The following is a 20,071-nucleotide window of genomic DNA, read 5'->3' as shown; positions in this document are numbered from 1 at the left end:
CGGTGCTTTTTCAGGACTACTACAATCTTATTCTTATATCAAATTCTATGTGAAATCCTCAAATTAATACTTGTTGAAGATATAATTTGATAAACAGGTCTTGCTTTCATTTGGATTTATTTGCAGAATATCTGGATATGATTATGTTAATTCACGTTCTTTCACATTTGGTCAATAGTTATGATTTTCAAGTTGTCCATGTTCTGAGCTTTTCCGGGAAATTTTGTTGGCAATTATCGTTTTTTTGTGCATCTTATAGATACCTATGATACTCATGTTATGGATCCTAGTTTGATTGCATTTAAGCTAAGTGCATACGTCTATGCAGGCCTAATTGTTTCTGTGGTTGTATTTCTTCTTATCAAGAATTTATTTCCTAGTTGTATTGGCAGCCTGAAATCTGAGTCACTGTTAGAGAATCCCTAATGCCCGTCTTCATGAGTTTAGTGCTGGTTAACTGTTTTTTATCCACACACAGCCTTGGATTTAAAGCAGCCTCTTTTTTCTTTCGTTGTCTATCACTCAATGCGCTGTACATTCTCTAATTTCATCTCCAATGATGTGTCATATGATTGAGTGTAATCTAAGGCTTTGCTCGTGAAGTCCCTGTGAAAATAAATTTTCAGAATCAAGAGGCTGATGCAACTTTTCCAGGCGTTGTCTCGATCAGTTTCTATGCATCAGGATTGACCTTGTCTCTGGAGATTTTAGTTGATCTAGATGATCTAGGTAGTAGTGTGTACTAATCTCATGTGAATAAACCCATTATTCCAGAAACGGTAAAATTCTCGGACGAGCTTGGAAAATTGGATGGGTTATTTAATCATGATTCATTTTGCTAATCTTAATGGTTGTGCTGTATTTTCCAGGTCTACTGACAGCGTTAAGGGTGTGCATGGTCCGGTTTTGGGTTGAACCTAGAGAACGATCCAAACCTATCGGTTTCCAATGTGATTAAATCTACGAAGCCGAGTGATTACTTGGTTTTTGTTTTCTACTAAACCAATTTTCCATTATAGGTGATCATAGTCATTTGAAAATGCTACGCCCTGTTGCATGGATACGAAGAGGAATACATATCTTCAATCATTTTAGTGCATTTAATGCAATCTAATTCCTGTACATTGCCGCTATTCGCTTGGGGAGGAAGTCAATCTGATGGATTTCCCCTTCGTCGTCAATAGCATGGGCCCCCTCATATTTCAGGTCTTTGGCAATCTTTTGTGTTTTGGAGGTTCTAAAGCAAGGCAATATCTACGAAATTGCTATTATGCTTTATTCATCTGAAGGGTCATTCAGAAAATTCTTCAGCTTTCTAGACACTCGGATTCGCATTTACAGCAAGACTTGGTAGGTATCGTACTTGACCCAATCATCTCTTCCCTTGAAATCAAAAGTGAAAAAAAGTCTTTCAATAAAAGCTAATAATGGTTTTTGTATCATTATTTCACCTTTTCACTCGTTTAATTTTCCAGATGGAATGCGTTTTCACCACCTGCAAACGTGTACAGATTTTCATCTTGGGTGATACAAACTTTTCTTTAAAATCTCAAGGTACAACACTTCGTTCTTGAAATACAATTTAAATTCTTGAATTTTAGTTTATAATGATTCAAGTTTTGTACTAAGATTTAATGAAATTTTCTACGTTTGATAGTACGAAAACCGATTCAAGACCTATTTTGGATGGTATTATTTCAAATATTGAGTTGCTGCATAACAAAACTGATAATTATAATTTGGATGTTATTATTTTATAGGGGGATTAATTTGTCACAAATTTTAAAATATTCGGACTTAATTATTGTATTTACAAATTTTGAAGTATTTTTTAAATCTACCTTGTTTAAAAAGTTTAGCTGGTTCTCTTGTCATAGAAGTGGATTATTCTTCATGTTCTAGAGTAATCGTAATCGTAATCGATTCCATTCTTTTCAATCTCAACTACAGGTTTTGACAATGTAGTTGGTATATTTAAAAATGGAATACTTACGAAGAACATGGGTTAAGTCGGACCACTAAAATACGAGTTTGTGGTGGTAGATCAGGAAGACCGGTCTCTACCCTTGAGTTCTTCGGTTCGATGGTTACACTGATTTCGATGTTAGTTTTTTTCACACGCCAACCGCGTCGAAACCAATACCTTCCCTTTTTCTTTTCTACACGTTTCATTCACTTGTAATTATTGTGACTTTTTGTCCGTACTTGTGTTCACATTTATGGTTATATTATAAATTTGATTTTTTTAAGATATTTTAAATTTGTTTCTATTTAACTATAAATCTTATACATATAAAATTAAAAGTTTAAAAACTTGTCACACGTTATTCGACTTTCCTCCACTGTGGTATGATATTGTACATTTTGAGCATAAGCTCTTATGACTTTGCTTTGGGTTTTTCCAAAAAGCCTCGTACCAATGGAGATAGTATTCCTATTCCCTAAATTAGCCGGTGTGGGACTTTCATCATCCAACACCTCCCCTCGAACAAACAAAGTATAAACCCATGATCATTCCCTAAATTAGCCGGTGTGGGACTTTCATCATCGAACACTTCCCCTCGAACAAACAAAGTATGTCTCCCCTTGATCGAGGTTCAACTCCTTTTTCTTTTGGAGTCTTATTCATTTTTTATTATGCCTTAGAGGAGGCTCGACTATTTTTCTTTTGGAGTCCTTTGTTTGACATTTGAGGATTTACCACTCTATTGCCACGAAGTTTAGGACATGACTCTGATATCTTGTTAGACAATCGCGACTCTCCACAGTTAGAAAAATTTCTGTTTTAACTGATTACAAAACCCCCCAACAATTAAAACATGGTTTTTCACTTCTTTTCTTTTCGCGCATGAAAAAGGACTAATGAGAAAACAACCAAAGATTATGAACTAATTCAAAATAAGGCAACTTGGTAGTTGAATAGATTATAGAAAGTTCATTTTTTTCATGACCTAAAGTCAATACCTGTATCTTTATGGTACCTTACACCATATTTGTCCTTTTGACGTGGCTGTGTATTTTAAAACCTCTGTCCCTCCAAGAGCTTTGACAGTGGTCTCTTCTCTTCTCCCATTGCATCAAAGCTTTCTCATCAGCCGCCATTAGAACCAGCGTTGAGTAATTCATCAGCATGGGAAAAAAGCTTGATGCCTTTCTTGGAAGAAGCTTCAAGACCACCAGGTTCAAAGCTCTTGTCAATTTGGCCATCTCTCGCCTCGCTGTTCTTGCAAACCAGCGCCAGGTGAGACACACCCATGCTCGTTCTGATGTAGTTCAGTTGCTGCAGCTTGGTCACCATGAGAGAGCTCTGCTTCGTGTAAGATCATTCATTTCTTTTCATATTCCTAAGCATGGGTTTTGGCTTCCTAACTTGGCAAGCTTTATACCAAGAGTTTTTATTGTTTTTGACAGGTTGAGCAGGTGATTAAGGAGCAGAAACAGCTGGATGCGTATGCCATAATAGAGAGCTACTGTGAGGTTGTATTGGAAAGAATAAAGCAACTTGAACATGAAAGGTTGGCAACTGAACCTGTAAACATCTAAACTAATCTATAATCTTCGATGGGTCTTGATTCCTAAGAGTTTTATTTTGATTATGTAGGGAATGTCCTGAAGAGCTGAAGGAGGCAATTTCAGGTTTGATTTTTGCATCTTCTAGATGTGGAGATTTCCCTGAGCTTGTAGAGATTCGTTCAGTTATTGCCAGTCGTTTTGGGAAGGATTTTACTGCTAAGGCTATAGAGTTACGCAACAATTGTGCTGTGAGTCCAATGGTATGCTATGATTTGTGTTGTTCTAATCATTTCACTTCAACTAGTGGAGCTTGGGTTTGTATGCTAAATTTCCCTCGGTGCATTTCACTTAATGATGTGGTCATCTTTCAGATAGTGCAGAAGCTATCAGCTAGGCCACCAAGTTTGGAGATTAAAATGAAGTTACTCAAACAAATTGCTTCTGAAAATGGTGTTACTTTGAAAGATTTGGAGGCTTATGAAGATTCAACTAAGGTACTTCAAGTAACTAATGAGATAGAAAGTTGCTATCTATTATGTTGGGAAACTTTCTAAAATCTACATATTTGAATTGAACAAAATAGATGCAGGAAAAAGTTGTTGCAGAAGAGAACAAGGATCAACCAGCGCAGGAAACTAAAGTGGAAGGTGTTTTTCAGATTTTACCTGAAGAGATAGAGAAAGACAGTCGATATGCCGATTCGATGAGAGGAAGGAGGAAGTACAAGGATGTGGCCGATGCAGCTCAGGCAGCATTCGAGTCTGCGGCTTATGCAGCAGCTGCAGCGAGAGCTGCTGTGGAACTCTCTCAATCTAAATCACTTGATCAAGATGATCTGAATACTCTGAGTACAAAACCTAGAAAATCATCTGAAACGGATGAGTCCAAGAACATTGAGATTGAATTAGAATCAGAAAACAAGGTAATACACATGGGAAGCACGTCTATAGAAGTGGAGGAAAGTGAAAGTCCAGCAGAATTGATGCAGCCAGTGTCTTCTTCTAGTTCAGAAGCAGGGGATGTTAGTTTGAAGGATAATGAGATTCCAATTGAAGCAATAAATATAATCGAACTGCTGGAGAAGGATTTGGCTTTTGATGAGAGTGATGTTGATGCTGGGAATGGAGAAAGCAGCAGTTCAACTCTTGAGGAGAAAAATCCGAGCTTCCAGAGTTGCGAGAAGATGGAATCAGAGTCTGCAGAGATCATAACAAACATAGAGGAATCAGATAACAAAAGTAGTGAAAGCATAGGGGATGAGGCCGTTGTAAGGACAACAGATGTGCGTGGACACTGAAGAGCTTGAATATATTGTATCATGGGTGGCGTCTGTTCAAAAATAATTTTTGTAAGTAGGATTCATTTATTCTAAGAACTTTGTGATGATATATTGTGCAAATAGTTAAGTGGGATTCATGAATATCAAAATTTTCTGTGTGCTGTAAAATTTGGAGCTTATTTTCTGTCCCCTCCCCGGAGACATACAACATTCTTTTCACTTATGGATGCATCTAATCATGAGGAACAGTTTTAGTATACTCATAATGTAATCAACTATGCCGGAACAGTATTAGTTTCCTCATCACCTAATCCATCACTAAATGAACATAATTTTTCTAACTTTCCATGGAAATGGAACCTTGTTAGGCAACTCATGAGGCTAAAGGCTGATGCATTAACCTAGTGCAGATAAGAAAGGAATCTGTTTTCTTAAGTTCACACAACAGCAGAACAATATTAATTTAGTTCACAGGTCAATCAATTGAGGGAAAGATCTCTGGAGTTTCCTGATTCAACAATTTAAGAACCCTACGGACCAAGAAAGAGTGTCAGAGACGGCAAGTTTCTTTTACTAAGCATTACAGTAAATAAACGGTATCTTCACTCAGCATGAATCAACGAAAAGCAACTTGAGAAGTATTTGTGATACAAAAGGCAAGCTCTGAGCAGACAGAATCTACCTGTATTTGCCTTAACGCTCGGATTGAATAAAGAGAAGTAATATAAGCAAATAATTCTTCTTTGTTTTACTCCTGTTGGACGTCCCAAATTGTGGTATCACTCACCTTCCCCTGGGTCGTTTCCGAGTTTGTGGTAACATGTCGGTGAATGACTGCAAATTTACACCTACATCTTCATCGTATTCAATGCCAAGTTCTTCCTGCAAGAATCCATAGTATTTAATTCAAACAACTGAGTAAAAACAGGCAGAGCAAAATGACATGATAGAACCTTGAATTCTTTTAGATCCTTAGGTGAGTTCTCGGTGATGGTATCCCATAGATCTTTGAACATTCTTTTTCTCCTTCGCCACTGGCTTAATTTCTCAGAGTATATATGCTCAATTGCTTTGCGGTCTTCTGGCTTCACCAGTGTAACACCTTCGCGCAATATTTCCAATTTGTCTTCCAATTCCTTAACCTGACAAACATTTATCAAAAAAGAAGTGTTTTGAAACCTTAAAAACAGATAAAGAGGGTAGGGCGTAACATAATCACTTATCTGAACAAAGTAAAGTTACAACTATCTCATTTAGCATCTATCTACCTCCTTTCTGAGCCTGGCTTCTTTTTCCCGCATCTGTTCCAGCGTTAAATTTGACTGCAAAGTTCGTATATCTGTTGCAAAAGTTCATGGCAACATAATTTTCATGTTCTTACCGTAATTGGAAAGGCTCAAGTGATATATGAGATTTACATTATTGAAGAATTCTTTGAAATTCACGCGTGGGATTACCTTCTTCAACCTGGCTAATAGCTTTTTTCTGCTCGTGTAGATTTTGCTGCAATGTGGAGTTTGATTCCTTCATCTGAGTAAGTTCCTCGCTGTTTGGGATCTTGAATTGGTCTTGCCGGGCGAGATATATCTTCTGTTTGCCATATTCCTTGAAAGAAATCTTTCCACTATCGACAAGAGCATCCAGTGCCTTTTGCACCGCCGTCTTCTTGAGGTTGAACTTTTGTAAGCAATCAGCAACATTTTGAGAGTTCAGTGGACGATTTTGCTGAACAGANAAAAAAAAAAAAAAAAAAAACTCTCCAAAAAATAAGAGACGATAGTAGCACTGCACGAGAGTTTTATAGTGAAGTGCAATTCCAAACGCACTCGACAGGGGAATGGGAAGTCTATCGAAACAAATCGCTCCTTGAGAGAATCACATGTGTTCTGCCTATTAAGCCAGCACACAAACGACGAAGATGTTGAGTTATGGAGTCTGCTCCCTGTATTTATAGCTTGGTCAATGGCTATATCCGGTAAAGCTATATATGGTACATAGCTATATATAGTAGATGGTTAAATCTGGTAAAGCTATATTTAGTAGACTGAACCATATATATATCCCGTCCAGTAAAGCTCTTAAATGTACTTTTCTATTCTCTGTACTCTCTTGTTGTACATGCCTGAAGTCATCAATAAAAAATCCTTTTAGCCAGAGTTCTCCTTGCAACTTCTCTCTATCCTTCTCTTTGTGTTCATCTAGATCGAGCGTGTGCGTTGTTGTGCGATCCTAACAACTGGTATCGATCCTAACAACTGGTATCAGAGCAAGGCAAAATTCACCACGATCTGTGAAGATGGAAAGTTCAAAGATTGGAATTGAGAAGTTCGATGGATCCGATTTCGGTTTCTGGAAGATGCAGATTGAAGATTATCTGTACCAGAAAGATCTTCACGAACCTCTGTTGGGGGTGAAGCCGGATACCATGACCACGGAACAGTGGAAGCTCAAGGATCGACAAGCCTTAGGGATGATCCGGTTGACGCTATCCAGAAACGTGGCGTTTAACATCATCAAGGAGAAGACAACGTCAGATCTGATGAAGGCGCTGTCAAATATGTATGAAAAACCGTCGGCTATGAACAAGGTGTATTTGATGCGTAGATTGTTCAATCTACAGATGTCTGAAGGTGGACGTGTTGCGGATCATATAAATGAATTCAATATGATCATAAGTCAACTGGGTTCGGTGGAAATTAATTTCGAAGATGAAATTAAAGCGTTGATTTTGATGTCATCCTTACCCGAGTCATGGGATACTGTTGTTGCCGCAATCAGCAGTTCCCGAGGATCTGATAAACTGAAGTTTGATGAAATTCGAGATGTAGTTCTCAGCGAAAGTATTCGCAAACGGGAAACTGGAGATTCATCAGGCAATGCTCTCAGTGTTGATCGAAGGGGAAGAAGCAAATCAAAGAGCTCAAACAAACATGGGCGTTCAAAATCAAAGAACCGGGGAAAATCTCCAAACAAACCCAACGTAACGTGTTGGAGCTGTGGGGGAAAAGGACACTTTCGGACAGATTGTACAAAGCTAAAGAAGAAGCAGAATCATAAATCTGAAGATGATGATGATTCTATATACACAACAGAAGATGCTGAGGACGTTTTAATCCTTAGTGTGGATAGCCCAGCTGAATCCTGGATTTTGGATTCAGGTGCATCGTTCCATTCGTCTCCAAGTAAGGAATTGTTTCGAAATTTCAAATCAGGAAATTTCGGGAAGGTGTATCTTGCCGACAATAAAACCTTGGAGATTGAAGGAAAGGGAGATGTCTCCATACAAACTCCAGCAGGAAATCAATGGACATTACAAGATGTCAGATACATTCCTGGTCTCAAGAAGAACCTGATCTCTATTGGTCAGTTGGATAGCACAGGCTATGCAGCAGAGTTTGGAAAGAGTTCCTGGAAGATTGTGAAGGGCGCCATGGTTGTTGCGCGTGGCACAAAATCTGGAACCTTATACACTACTGCAGAGTGTATAAACATGACTGCTGCTGCTGAGAGTGCTTCCAATTCAAGTCTATGGCACAATAGACTTGGACATATGAGCGTCAAAGGAATGAAGATGCTCACTGCGAAAGGAGCTTTAGAAGGCTTAAAATCTGTTGATATGGGTCTTTGTGAGAGCTGCGTTATGGGCAAACAGAAACGAGTTAGTTTCACAAAGGCTGCCAGAGAACCGAAGAAAGTGCGGTTGGAAATGGTCCATACAGACGTCTGGGGACCATCTCCAGTTTCATCACTTGGTGGATCAAGGTACTACGTCACCTTCATCGATGACTTCAGCAGGAAGGTATGGGTTTACTTTCTGAAACATAAGTCAGATGTGTTTACCACCTTCAAGAAGTGGAAAGCTGAAGTTGAAAATCAGACCGGCTTGAAGATCAAATGCCTGAGGTCTGACAATGGAGGAGAGTACAACAAATCAGAGTTTATAACATTTTGTGCAGCTGAGGGAATTAGATTAATAAGAACAATTCCCGGTAAGGCAAGACAAAATGGTATTGCAGAAAGGATGAACAGAACCTTGAATGAGCGAGCAAGAAGCATGAGGATTCATTCTGGATTGCCAAAGGCATTCTGGGCTGATGCTGTGAACACAGCAGCATATTTGATTAATAGAGGGCCGTCAGTACCCTTGAAGTTCAAATTGCCCGAAGAAGTATGGACAGGAAAAGAACTCAAGTACTCTCACTTGAGAACCTTTGGCTGTACTGCATATGTTCATGTTGATCCAGAGAAGAGAGATAAGCTTGATGCTAAGGCTGTGAAATGCTACTTCATAGGCTATGGCTCTGACATGTTCGGGTATAGGTTTTGGGATGAGAAAAATATGAAGATCCTAAGACACTGTGATGTGACCTTTGATGAAAATGTCATGTACAAGGACAGAGAGAAGATAAACTCTGAGACTACGAAGCAAGTGGGAGTTGAATTTGAGTGGCAAGAAAATTCACACAGTGATGGTACAACAGAAGCTCAAGAAACTCCTGATCCTATTGCTGAAGAACCAGACGTGGCTGATCCTATTGCTGAAGAACCAGACGTGGAGCAAGTTGCACCTGAACAGGTGTTGAGAAGATCATCCAGAACTACCAGAGCACCAGACAGATATTCAACCTCATTACACTATCTGTTGCTGACTGACGAAGGAGAACCAGAGTCCTTTGATGAGGCCCTACAAGTGGAAGATTCAACTAAGTGGGAGCAAGCCATGGATGATGAGATGAGCTCACTTGAAAGGAATAATACGTGGGTGCTGACTGAGTTGCCTACAGGAAAGAGAGCTCTGTTGAACAAATGGGTGTTCAAAATCAAGGTTGAACCAGATGGCAGAAGGAGGTTTAAGGCTCGGTTAGTAGTTAAAGGATATTCACAAAGAAAAGGCATTGATTATGCTGAGATCTTTTCTCCAGTTGTGAAATTAACTACTATCCGAATTCTACTGAGTATTGTTGCATCGGAGAATTTGCACCTTGAGCAAATGGATGTAAAAACGGCATTTTTACATGGAGATCTAGACGAGGAGATCTATATGCAACAACCCGAAGGATTTGCAGCTCCAAGCAAGGAGCACATGGTGTGTAAGCTCAATAAGAGCTTGTATGGACTGAAACAAGCACCGAGACAATGGTACAAGAAGTTTGACTCCTTCATGAGCAAGAGTGGTTTCCACAGAAGTGAAAAGGATCAGTGTTGCTACCTCAAGAAATACACTGATTCTTATGTGTTTCTACTCCTGTATGTGGATGATATACTAATTGCTGGATCAAGTATGAGGGAGATAAACCACCTGAAGGCAAGCTTGTCTTCAGTATTTGAGATGAAAGATTTAGGTGCAGCGAAGCAGATCCTTGGGATGAGGATTTCTCGAGATAGATCTGCTGGCACATTAAATCTATCCCAAGAGCAGTACATTGAGAAGGTGTTGTCCAAATTCAAGATGAATAACGCTAAACCCAGGACTACCCCCTTGGCAAATCATATTAAATTGTCAAAGGGGCAATCTCCCAAGACAGTTGAGGAACGTGAGCACATGGCATCAGTTCCGTACGCTTCTGCAGTTGGGAGTTTGATGTATGCTATGGTCTGCACTAGACCTGACATAACACATGCAGTGGGAGTTGTTAGCAAGTACATGGCAAATCCAGGGAAGGAACATTGGGAAGCTGTGAAGTGGCTTCTAAGATATCTGAGAGGTACATCCAATACTACACTTTGTTATGGCAATGGCAAAGTAGTTCTGCAAGGTTTTGTGGATGCTGATCTGAGTGGAGATGTAGACTCCAGCAAGAGCACATCTGGGTATATCTACACTATAGATGGAACAGCAGTGAGTTGGATGTCTAAGCTTCAGAAATGCGTTGCTCTTTCATCTACTGAAGCTGAGTACGTGGCCATAGCTGAAGCTGGAAAGGAGATGATATGGATGACAGACTATCTAGAAGAATTAGGCCGGAAGCAGTGCAAGAAGATCCTTTATACAGATAGTCAGAGTGCCATACAGTTGGTGAAAAACCCAGTCTATCATTCAAGAACAAAACACATTAGAAGACGGTACCATTTCACTCGCAGGTTAGTGGAAGAAGGCGATATGTGTTTGGAGAAGATAGAGGGTGCAAAGAATCCAGCAGACATGTTGACAAAATGTGTTGATGTTGGAAAATTAAAGCTATGCAAAGCCCTAATTGGTATGGTGTAGGATCAGTCTCCAAGTGGGAGAATTGTTGAGTTATGGAGTCTGCTCCCTGTATTTATAGCTTGGTCAATGGCTATATCCGGTAAAGCTATATATGGTACATAGCTATATATAGTAGATGGTTAAATCTGGTAAAGCTATATTTAGTAGACTGAACCATATATATATCCCGTCCAGTAAAGCTCTTAAATGTACTTTTCTATTCTCTGTACTCTCTTGTTGTACATGCCTGAAGTCATCAATAAAAAATCCTTTTAGCCAGAGTTCTCCTTGCAACTTCTCTCTATCCTTCTCTTTGTGTTCATCTAGATCGAGCGTGTGCGTTGTTGTGCGATCCTAACAACTGGTATCGATCCTAACAGAAGACAGATAAGCTCTTCCATGTACGAATTAGCGTTTCGTTACAGCTTAACAACAGGAAGATATAAGTAGAACATATCGTAAAAGCCTGCGAACTTCGCCGCGATAAGCACAGACGGGGGAAAATCAAACTAACACACGCTTGGGGAATAGAAATTAAACCAGTAAATCGGCGAAATGCAGACAATTAATGGATAACAAAGAAATCAGTGAAGCACAGTGATGAAACAAATACCTCATTTACGAAACTAACACACGCTTGGGTAATAGAAATTAAACCAGTAAATCGGCGAAATGCAGACAATTAATGGATGAACAAAGAAATCAGTGAAGCACAGTGATGAAACAAATACCTCATTTACGAAGTTGAGTACGATCGCTGCCAATTTTAGAAATGGAGGAAATCAGAATAAAACGATTCAATTTCTACGTTGAAGACGTTCATAAATCCAAAATCAAAACCAAAATTACAATAGCGAAATCATATTGACAAAAATTCAAAAGATCGATTGTGAGCCTTTACCTTCTGCGCCGTCGAATTTGGGAGCCATTGATCGGTGAAGTGCGAAGAAATGGGCGGGAAATTTTGCGTTGTGCTTTCCCTTGCTTCTGGACGAAGCCGAAGTGTGAAAGATATCTAAAAATGTAGCATAAAAAATTTATATATTTTTCCAAAAATATTTTTAAAATTTAAAATTTAAATAATAAACTTAAAAAACTTTTTTAAAATTAAAAATAAAAAATAAAAAAAATGAAAAAAATGATTTTTTAAATATACTCTTAAATTAAAAAAAAAAAAACCATATTTAAAAAATATTATTAAAATTTTAAAGATAGCATCAACATCTCTCACTTTTGGAGTCCTTTGTTCTATATTTGAGGAGACTATGTTTAGGGCATGATTGTGATACTATGTTAAACAGACTCTCCACAATGGTATGATATTGTACACTCTGATCATAAAGTCTCATGTCTTTGCTTTGGGCTTCCCTAGAAGGCCTCACACCAAATGGAGAGAGTATTTTTGTTTATAACCCCATGATCATTCCCTAAATTAGTCGATATAGGACTTTCATCATCGAACAAAAACATTAATAAGTAAGTCTTCTCAATCTCGTTTTTACCGTATTATTCATTTCCGTAAAAAATTTCATTTGTTTTCATATTTTTAACCATTAACTCTTTCTTTTAATTAAATCTTTTACCCTAAAATATTATTCAACTTTAAAATAAAATTAAAAAAAAGGCAATAAAATCCTCTAAATCAACTCCTCCACATACGACAAAAAAATATGTATAGATCTTATTAACAACTATATTATATATTATATTAGTACATTTCAAAATTAATTATTTTTTCAGATGGGATCACCGAACACTTTTTATGCCTGTTTAATATATACACTAAAAATTAATAATAATAATTATTGGTGAAAGTTATTTTTAATTTATTCTAATAAATTAATTAATTTAAACAGTAAATTAAATCATTATTGGAAGTTTTGAAAATTAAAAAATATTTTTTAACCAAATAAAAGAGTTATTTTCCATAGTTTAATAAATGATGGAGGGAACCGTCAACCAACGCCGATGTGTCGGCCGCCTTCGTCTTAATTAATGATATACGACACGTCGTTTTCATTTCGATGCTGACTGTTTATGACCTGACGTGGCATTTGATAAGACGTTCCACTCATTGTAAATTCATTGCTGTGGTGTTCATAATGAGGTTTAAATGCCAACTCACCCTTTCATTTATCCACGCGGATTTCAACAAATATTTGTATAATGACTATTTTTCTTTTATTGCAAAAAATCAATTTATAAACTATTTATATAAATTAAAATCATAAACTAATAATTATTGCATCATATTTTAATTTTATTTATAAATATTAATTTATATTATTCTATATTTAATAAACCGTGAATTTTATATTGAACAAAATTAAAATATTAGATAATTAATTGATATAAAATTGAAAGTTCGAACGTACTTGAAACTTTTAGGAGATATTAGTCACTTTTGTGATGTATTAGACTTTAAAATAAGAGTTTATAATCATTATGGTGGACCGATATGCACACATGTCCATAGGCTCGACTCCATGAGAAAACCAATTAGGGCCCATGTGTTCTCGAGGAAGCAAAGCATGCTTCCCAAAGTTTGGAGGTCGAGTTTGAGGGTATGAAGTACCGAGAGAGGAATACCCTTATATGTGACCCTGATAGCGACATATGTGTTAGTAGATAAAGCACTATAAATACGGGGGACCGACTCTCATTTATGATAGGCAACCTTAACTTGAGCTTAGCTCAACATCCCTTTGTGTATGTTACTGACATGAGGATTAGAAATTATTAGGTCGAGCTCCACACCACTACAAGATATTTCTTTTTTTGTAGGAATATCTGACTATCGAGTCAATCGCACTAACTATACCAAATATTTGAACGACAAGATGATCACCCTAAATCGATTTGTTTTTACACTTTACATGCAAATGTTTACCAATCTTCCGAGTCTCCTGACAACAAATGAAGCTTGAGCGGATCCAAGACTAGTGACACAATCTTCTCCGTGCTCAAATAACATCTCGACTCAACTCTTCCTCATAGAGACTATAGTAGACAACAATTTGGTGATTTTGAATAGTCTTGACAAAGGAAGGGTCGATAATACCAATCTTTTATGCTAGTTGAATCGCAGTGACCCGAAGACAAGGTTCCTCATAAACTAGCCTCGATTCTCGTAAAATATGCGAGACGCATCTGCCCATACTTCTAAGAACATCGTATCATCGTCCTTGTCAAGTACCCATTACGTCGAACATTATTGAGATATGAAAATCAAAATTATTCTCGAAGTGAACGATAGAGCTCAATAAGTACGACATTGAGTTCATACATCGTATAGCCATCGAAGGGCAGATCTTGCTCAACTTGCATATATTATTATTATTATTATTATTTTATTTTAAAAAATATGATAGATAAACGGTGATAAAATTAAGTACTTATCAAATGAGACCTTATTAATATCACCGTTAAATTATTGGATCACTAACATCAGATTTAGATAAAGTTCGAACAGAAAAATTAATAATTAAAAAAGTTCACAAATCATGGAATCTCATAGATCCATAGCCGGAGGAGATATTCATACATGTGTCAATGTCGATCACATGTTCCTCATCTATATAATATATTTATTTATTTATTTGTTGCAAATGAGACAAACGAAAGAAGAAAAAAAAGTCATATAGATGCCATCTAAAATTATCGAAATACAATTATTTCCTATTTAATATATTAATTTTGGCGTTGGAAGAAAATTAAAATTTAATTTTTATAGCTTTAAAATTATTTATAATTTAATAAAATTTAATTAATATTCTCGACCCTACATTTATGATATTTTATTTGAAGCGTGACTTATAAAATAAAAAACGAAGAAATTATAAATTTTTTTAAATAACAAAAAAGTGATAGATAAATTCAAATAAATCAAGGTTTATTATTTTATTTGGATGAAAAAAACATAAAAAATAAAATAAAAATTAAATTATTGAGATATTTCCTTCATATTCCTTTTTCCACTTTGATAAAAGCATCCCTTTAGAAAAATAAAGTAAATACATGATTTGGACAGCTTTGAAATATTTTATTACCTATAAAATGCTAATTGTCATTATTTTTTGAAAAAAAAGAAAAAAAAAAGTAAACGTTTAAATGGTATTATATTGTATTAATTATAATAAAATAACTATTTATATTTTAATTGATTAAGAAATATACTTAAATATAATTAAATAAAGATCATATCGTCGAAAAGTAAACTATATGATAAAATGATTTTTTTAGTTAAATTTTAAATGGGGTCTAATAAATGATTAAATTATTAATTTTGTGTTATTTTATATTTAACTAATTAAAAATTAAAGTAATTTATAAAAATATAATGAAACATAAATATAAAAATCATATTTACCTTTTTACTGTTCTGGCGAAAAAGGTGTCATTGGTTGTTTGTTTGGTTGGCGGTTACCTAATAAGTCAGTTCAGTTATTATTTTTTTGGAGCCAATTTGTTTGTGACATCGGTTATCTTACCCGCGGGTTAGATTTGATTGTATTTTGTATTTAATAAGCAAGCAAATTTCCTATTTCGTCACCGCCAGCCTCACCATCGTCTTCAAATCTGACCCGATACGGTGCCGTTTCATTGTATTACAATTTATTATTATTATTATTATTATTATTTTATTTTTAATTTTCGTTCTGGTATTGTGAGATCCTGATTCTTCAAACTCTTGCGTGTTCGTTTTGGTTGTTGATGAAGAGATGGCAGGAAAATATGGATCAATCCGGCAGAGTTTTCTGGATCAGAACAGGGAAAAAGCTTATTCTCGTAAGGGATATTCCGATTTCGGTCTGAACAGCTACGACGGCGCCGGCGACAACGTGAAATGTCGATGTTTCCGTACAGTTACCGATTCAATCGCCAACTTCTGGAAAGGCTTACGAGATACTACCGTCAAGTTGTACGAAATGGGCCGCACCGATCCCCGCAAGATCTTCTTCGCTGCCAAGATGGGGATGTCGCTTGCGTTCGTTTCGCTCGTCATTTTCTTTCGCGAGGCTTTGAAAGAAGTTGGCCAATATACAATCTGGGCTATTCTCACTGTTGTCGTCGTTTTCGAGTTCAGCGTTGGTATGCCTAATGATTTTCACTCCGCTAATTTCAATCCAGTTGCGGATTCTTGAGGTTTCATTAGTCAATTTCTTCGTTCAAGGGAATAATTCTGTTCATTTCTGTAGGGGCAACGCTTAGTAAAGGGTTTAATCGTGCATTGGGGACATTTTCAGCCGGTGGACTTGCTATTGGTATTGCGGAACTATCCGTCTTAGCCGGACCATTTAAGGAAGTTATAATCGTAATCAGTATATTCCTTGCAGGTACGAGTTCTTAGTAGGGATAATGAATCTGTGTATCTGAGATGCAATTGGATACTCAAATTAACAATTCCATTTCACTATTTTAGGGTTTTTTGCAAGCTATTGTAAATTATATCCGCCGATGAAGTCGTATGAATACGGGTTTCGGGTATTTCTGTTGACATTTTGCATCGTGTTGATATCTGGAAGTACATCGTCGTTTTTCCGAACGGCTTTTTATCGATTACTATTCATTGGCGTCGGTGCTATCATGTGCTTGGTGGTGAATATATTTATCTTCCCCATTTGGGCAGGGGAGGATCTGCACAAATTGGTTGTGAAAAATTTCAAAAACGTTGCTACTTCATTAGAAGGCAAGATCAATTCTATTATCCATTTTGTTAAGATGATTTTGTGCACTTTCTTATACTTTTGATCTGTAAAAACATGTTTAAATCATTAGCTTCCTTGTAATCTTGTTCAGGTGTTGTTAATGAATACCTTCAGTGTGTGGAATATGAGAGAATCTCCTCGAAGATTCTTACATATCAAGCCTCTGATGACCCTGTATATAGTGCTTATAGATCTGCTGTGCAGTCCTCGAGTCAAGAGGACACTTTGGTATTGGTTCTTGTTTACTCTTTGATTAGATGACATGTTACATGAAGGTTTTACTTAAGGTTCGTTGTTTTTGTAGTTGGACTTTGCCTGTTGGGAGCCACCGCATGGCCCTTACAAGACATTCAATTATCCATGGTACAATTATGTCAGAGTGAGTGGTGCTCTTAGGCATTGTGCTTTCATGGTCATGGCAATGCACGGATGTATTCTTTCAGAAATCCAGGTGATTTGACCCTTTTTCTTTTGTAGTTGTTCTTTGTTTCATTGATTTCTATTAAGGTTACGATCATTAACGTCGATAATCTTCATGTTTTGTAAAAGAAAGAAGAGCGTCCACTTGGAGATATTAATACATAAACCGCCCTATTGTAGGTGTTCTTGGTCGCCCCATTGTTGTATAGTTTTGTTGAATTTGACTGTAACAGCCCAGCGAGGAGAGTGAGCCACAAAGGAGGGTGGACACCGAGCGGTGTGCCAGCGAAGACGCTGGGCCCCAAAGGGGGGTGGATTGTGAGATCCCACATCGATTAGAGAGAGGAACAATTGCCAGCGAGGATGCTGGGCCCTGAAGTGGGGTGGATTGTGAGATCCTACATCGGTTGGGGAGGAGAATGAAACACCCTTTATAGGGGTGTGGAAACCTCTCCTTAGCAGATACGTTTTAAAAACCATGAGGGGAAGCCCGAATGGGAAAGTCCAAAGAGAACAATATCTGCTAGCGGTGGACTTGAGTTGCTACATTGACATTTGTTATGACTTACTTATTCAATTATCGATTTCCCTTAGCCTGTAGCTGAAGTCACCCATACGCTCAAACTTCTATGGAATGGGTGAGTGAGTGGCCCTTCTAGATGGGCTGCTTTTTATGTCAGACCAATGTCCAAATTTTATTATCCCTCTTTAGAAAAGATGACCACTGACCTGAATTAAGCTGGAAGAAGGAATCAGTCTAGCTAGCTTGGTGATAACTGTCAATTCTTGGGCAGGAAAAAATGATCTGGTTAATTGTGGTCCTTAAGAAACGCGAGGGTGGTAACATGTTACTGGTTTTAAATCATAGGCGTATTAAAAAAAAAATTATGTCGGAATAAATTGGTGAAGTTCAAAAAGCATTTGAATTCCTTCCCCTGTATATTATAACAGCTTTCTTTGATTTGGAAGATGGTGGAGGTAAACAATGTACTAGCTTCTTTCTGTATGTACATAACTGTCATCTTTACTTGTTTTATAGCTGAGTACACGATGATTTAGATTTGAAATTTTAAACAGAACTATTTTGATGATTCTTGGCTGTTGATTTGCTAGCTGGGTGTTAATTGGTGATAATAACCAATGTACATAGATGACTAGATCTTGCAAGTTTGTATTACAGGCTCCACCAGAGAAAAGAAAGGTCTTTGCAAAGGAGCTTCAGAGGGTTGGCACTGAGGGAGCTAAGTTCTTACGTGAGCTTGGGAGCAAAGTAGAAAAGATGGAGAAGTTAAGCTCAGTCGACATGCTATTCGAAGTTCATGATGCTGCAGAAGCTTTACAAATGAAGATTGATGAGAAATCTGATATACTGGTGAATTCAGCTAATTGGAGACCTGGAAAACAGCACAGGGAACATGAAGATCTTCAACATCTTATTGATACCAAAGATGATCATGGCAGACAGTTGGTAATCGAATCCCTGAACGATTCGTTGGATGCTCAACACTCGAGCATCGGCTTCAACCCTTCCATTACAGAATGGGTATCCACAGAAAGTGTCTTCAACAAACACCTGGTTTCATGGCCACGCCTTTCATTTTTGAACGATACCGTGCCGAATGAAAGAGAGTCAAAAGTATATGAAAGTGCAAGCTCCTTATCTTTGGCAACGTTTACTTCGCTTCTCATCGAGTTTGTTGCAAGGCTGCAAAATCTCTTGAATGCATTTGAAGAACTCAGTGAGAAGGCAAATTTCAAGTCACCAGCGGAGATTAAAATTGAAAAGGAGAAAGTTGGGTGTTGGACTAGATTTTTAAGACTCTTTGGCATCAAGAATTGAGGCTACATAGGATGCCATGCCATGCCATGCCATGCCATGCCACAGTTGTTGATTCCACTGGATTATCTGATACCATTCATCTCTGGAGTTGGCTCATTAGTGCACCTTTCATACAGTGATGGTTGAATTTGATATCTGAGTTTGGTTAACCTATGCCCTCATATATTTTTCTGGCAGGTAACGTCAACGGACCTGTCCTGTGTATAAGCTCGATCCGGGTCATCCGAATGTCGTAGATGTGTCTTGGATGGACACTACAATCTGTTCATCAAAGCTGTTAGCTTGAATGTGCCTGTGGTATGATAGTACATTGATTTTGGCTCTAGATGTGATGTTAAAGAGAGGGATTGTGTAGTACGTTTTCGATGCGCAGCAGCAGCGGCAGCACTCCGTGTTCTCAATATACTTTTGCATGCTCAAGCTTGTCAGATTTGATTGTATATTATTCTATTTATGTCTTATCCTTATTAAAGATACATATAGAAGTGCAAGCCAAAACCGAACATAGGAGGAAACCTCCATCAATTTGGTCAGTTTGAACCTTAAATGTTGGCTTCTTTGGATTTGTACAAACTATTTTGGTTGGTTTCTTTTGATTAGTTCACTTAGTTTTTGAGCGGGTTCAGTTTGTTTCAGTTCGATTGCCGTACTTAAGTAAATGGGTTTGTGGAGATACAAGTTGTAACCGCCCAAACAAGGCTTACTACTAGTAGATATTGTTTCTCTTTGACTTTTGAGATTTTCACACGTTTATAAAAAATTTTTCATTTCATTCTCCTATCGATGTGAAATCTCACAATTCACCCCATTTGAGGTCCAACATCCTCGTTGACATAGTGCCCGGTGTCCACCCTACTTTAAGGCTCACCGTCCTCACTAGAGAGAGGTTTGTAACAGCCCAATCCCACCGCTAGCAGATATTGTCCTCTTTAGGCTTTCCCTTCCGGGCTTAGGTTTTAAAACACGTATACTAATGAGAGGTATTCGCACTTATAAATGATTCGTTCCCCTTTCCAATCGGCCGTACAAATAGTATGCAATTGACCTTTCGATGGGGAAGTTGTGACTTGATTAGTGCAGACACGAAGATCTTTTCCTTGTACACCTAACTACTACTTTATCAT

At 37.4% G+C, this 20,071-nt stretch overlaps 4 protein-coding genes across 9 annotated transcripts in view; 3 read left to right on the top strand and 1 right to left on the bottom strand.

The window, feature by feature from the left end:
• Positions 1-1,350, top strand: part of LOC111801811 (serine/threonine-protein kinase prpf4B-like) — a 10,492-nt gene extending 9,142 nt beyond the window's left edge. For all 3 annotated transcript variants that reach the window (XM_023685978.1, XM_023685977.1, XM_023685976.1), the window contains one exon: positions 870-1,350. The gene's annotated coding sequence lies outside the window, so the exon portion shown is untranslated. The remainder of the gene's footprint in view (positions 1-869) is intronic.
• Positions 1,351-2,494: 1,144 nt separating this feature from the next.
• LOC111801812 lies at positions 2,495-4,993 on the top strand. The gene is made up of 5 exons (XM_023685979.1): positions 2,495-3,316; positions 3,412-3,515; positions 3,602-3,773; positions 3,885-4,007; positions 4,097-4,993. Exons 1-5 carry the CDS (start codon positions 3,131-3,133, stop codon positions 4,808-4,810), a joined length of 1,299 nt encoding a protein of 432 aa, XP_023541747.1. The 5' UTR covers positions 2,495-3,130; the 3' UTR covers positions 4,811-4,993.
• Positions 4,600-11,986, bottom strand: LOC111801813 (homologous-pairing protein 2 homolog). 3 transcript variants are annotated; one of them, XM_023685983.1, is made up of 7 exons: positions 11,881-11,986; positions 11,711-11,736; positions 6,250-6,517; positions 6,061-6,131; positions 5,746-5,934; positions 5,580-5,674; positions 4,600-4,709 (listed from the first exon to the last, which is right to left on the bottom strand). In XM_023685983.1, exons 1-7 carry the CDS (start codon positions 11,906-11,908, stop codon positions 4,703-4,705), a joined length of 684 nt encoding a protein of 227 aa, XP_023541751.1. In that variant the 5' UTR covers positions 11,909-11,986; the 3' UTR covers positions 4,600-4,702. The 3 variants fall into 3 exon arrangements, with proteins under 3 accessions (XP_023541751.1, XP_023541748.1, XP_023541752.1); XM_023685980.1 differs by lacking the exon at positions 11,881-11,986 and adding an exon at positions 6,619-6,682 and having other exon boundaries at positions 11,711-11,730; XM_023685984.1 differs by lacking the exon at positions 4,600-4,709 and having other exon boundaries at positions 5,576-5,674.
• Positions 11,987-15,494: 3,508 nt separating this feature from the next.
• On the top strand, positions 15,495-19,582 carry LOC111802291 (aluminum-activated malate transporter 4-like). 2 transcript variants are annotated; one of them, XM_023686600.1, is made up of 7 exons: positions 15,495-15,570; positions 15,699-16,070; positions 16,178-16,315; positions 16,402-16,668; positions 16,779-16,915; positions 16,992-17,138; positions 18,288-19,582. In XM_023686600.1, the coding sequence occupies exons 2-7, from the start codon at positions 15,701-15,703 to the stop codon at positions 18,945-18,947; spliced, it is 1,719 nt and encodes a 572-aa protein (XP_023542368.1). In that variant the 5' UTR covers positions 15,495-15,570; positions 15,699-15,700; the 3' UTR covers positions 18,948-19,582. The 2 variants fall into 2 exon arrangements, with proteins under 2 accessions (XP_023542368.1, XP_023542367.1); XM_023686599.1 differs by having other exon boundaries at positions 15,520-15,583.
• Positions 19,583-20,071: the final 489 nt, after the last annotated feature.

This window comes from Cucurbita pepo, chromosome LG09, assembly GCF_002806865.2.
Source record: "Cucurbita pepo subsp. pepo cultivar mu-cu-16 chromosome LG09, ASM280686v2, whole genome shotgun sequence".
NCBI lineage: Eukaryota > Viridiplantae > Streptophyta > Magnoliopsida > Cucurbitales > Cucurbitaceae > Cucurbita > Cucurbita pepo.
This window is presented reverse-complemented; position numbering and strand designations above follow the sequence as displayed.

What these genes read in the sequence shown, in the direction of transcription:
- LOC111802291 (XM_023686600.1), top strand. Translation starts at nt 15,701, where the DNA reads ATGGCAGGAAAATATGGATCAATCCGGCAGAGTTTTCTGGATCAGAAC. An exon ending in AATCAGTATATTCCTTGCAG is followed by an intron (nt 16,316 to 16,401) that starts GTACGAGTTCTT and finishes TCACTATTTTAG; the next exon opens with GGTTTTTTGCAAGCTATTGT. An exon ending in GTATTCTTTCAGAAATCCAG is followed by an intron (nt 17,139 to 18,287) that starts GTGATTTGACCC and finishes TTTGTATTACAG; the next exon opens with GCTCCACCAGAGAAAAGAAA.
- LOC111801813 (XM_023685980.1), bottom strand. An exon ending in TATTAGCCAGGTTGAAGAAG is followed by an intron (nt 6,132 to 6,249) that starts GTAATCCCACGC and finishes CTTTTGCAACAG; the next exon opens with ATATACGAACTTTGCAGTCA. An exon ending in AGGATCTAAAAGAATTCAAG is followed by an intron (nt 5,675 to 5,745) that starts GTTCTATCATGT and finishes GGATTCTTGCAG; the next exon opens with GAAGAACTTGGCATTGAATA.
- LOC111801812 (XM_023685979.1), top strand. Translation starts at nt 3,131, where the DNA reads ATGGGAAAAAAGCTTGATGCCTTTCTTGGAAGAAGCTTCAAGACCACC. An exon ending in AAGCAACTTGAACATGAAAG is followed by an intron (nt 3,516 to 3,601) that starts GTTGGCAACTGA and finishes TTGATTATGTAG; the next exon opens with GGAATGTCCTGAAGAGCTGA. An exon ending in ATTGTGCTGTGAGTCCAATG is followed by an intron (nt 3,774 to 3,884) that starts GTATGCTATGAT and finishes GTCATCTTTCAG; the next exon opens with ATAGTGCAGAAGCTATCAGC.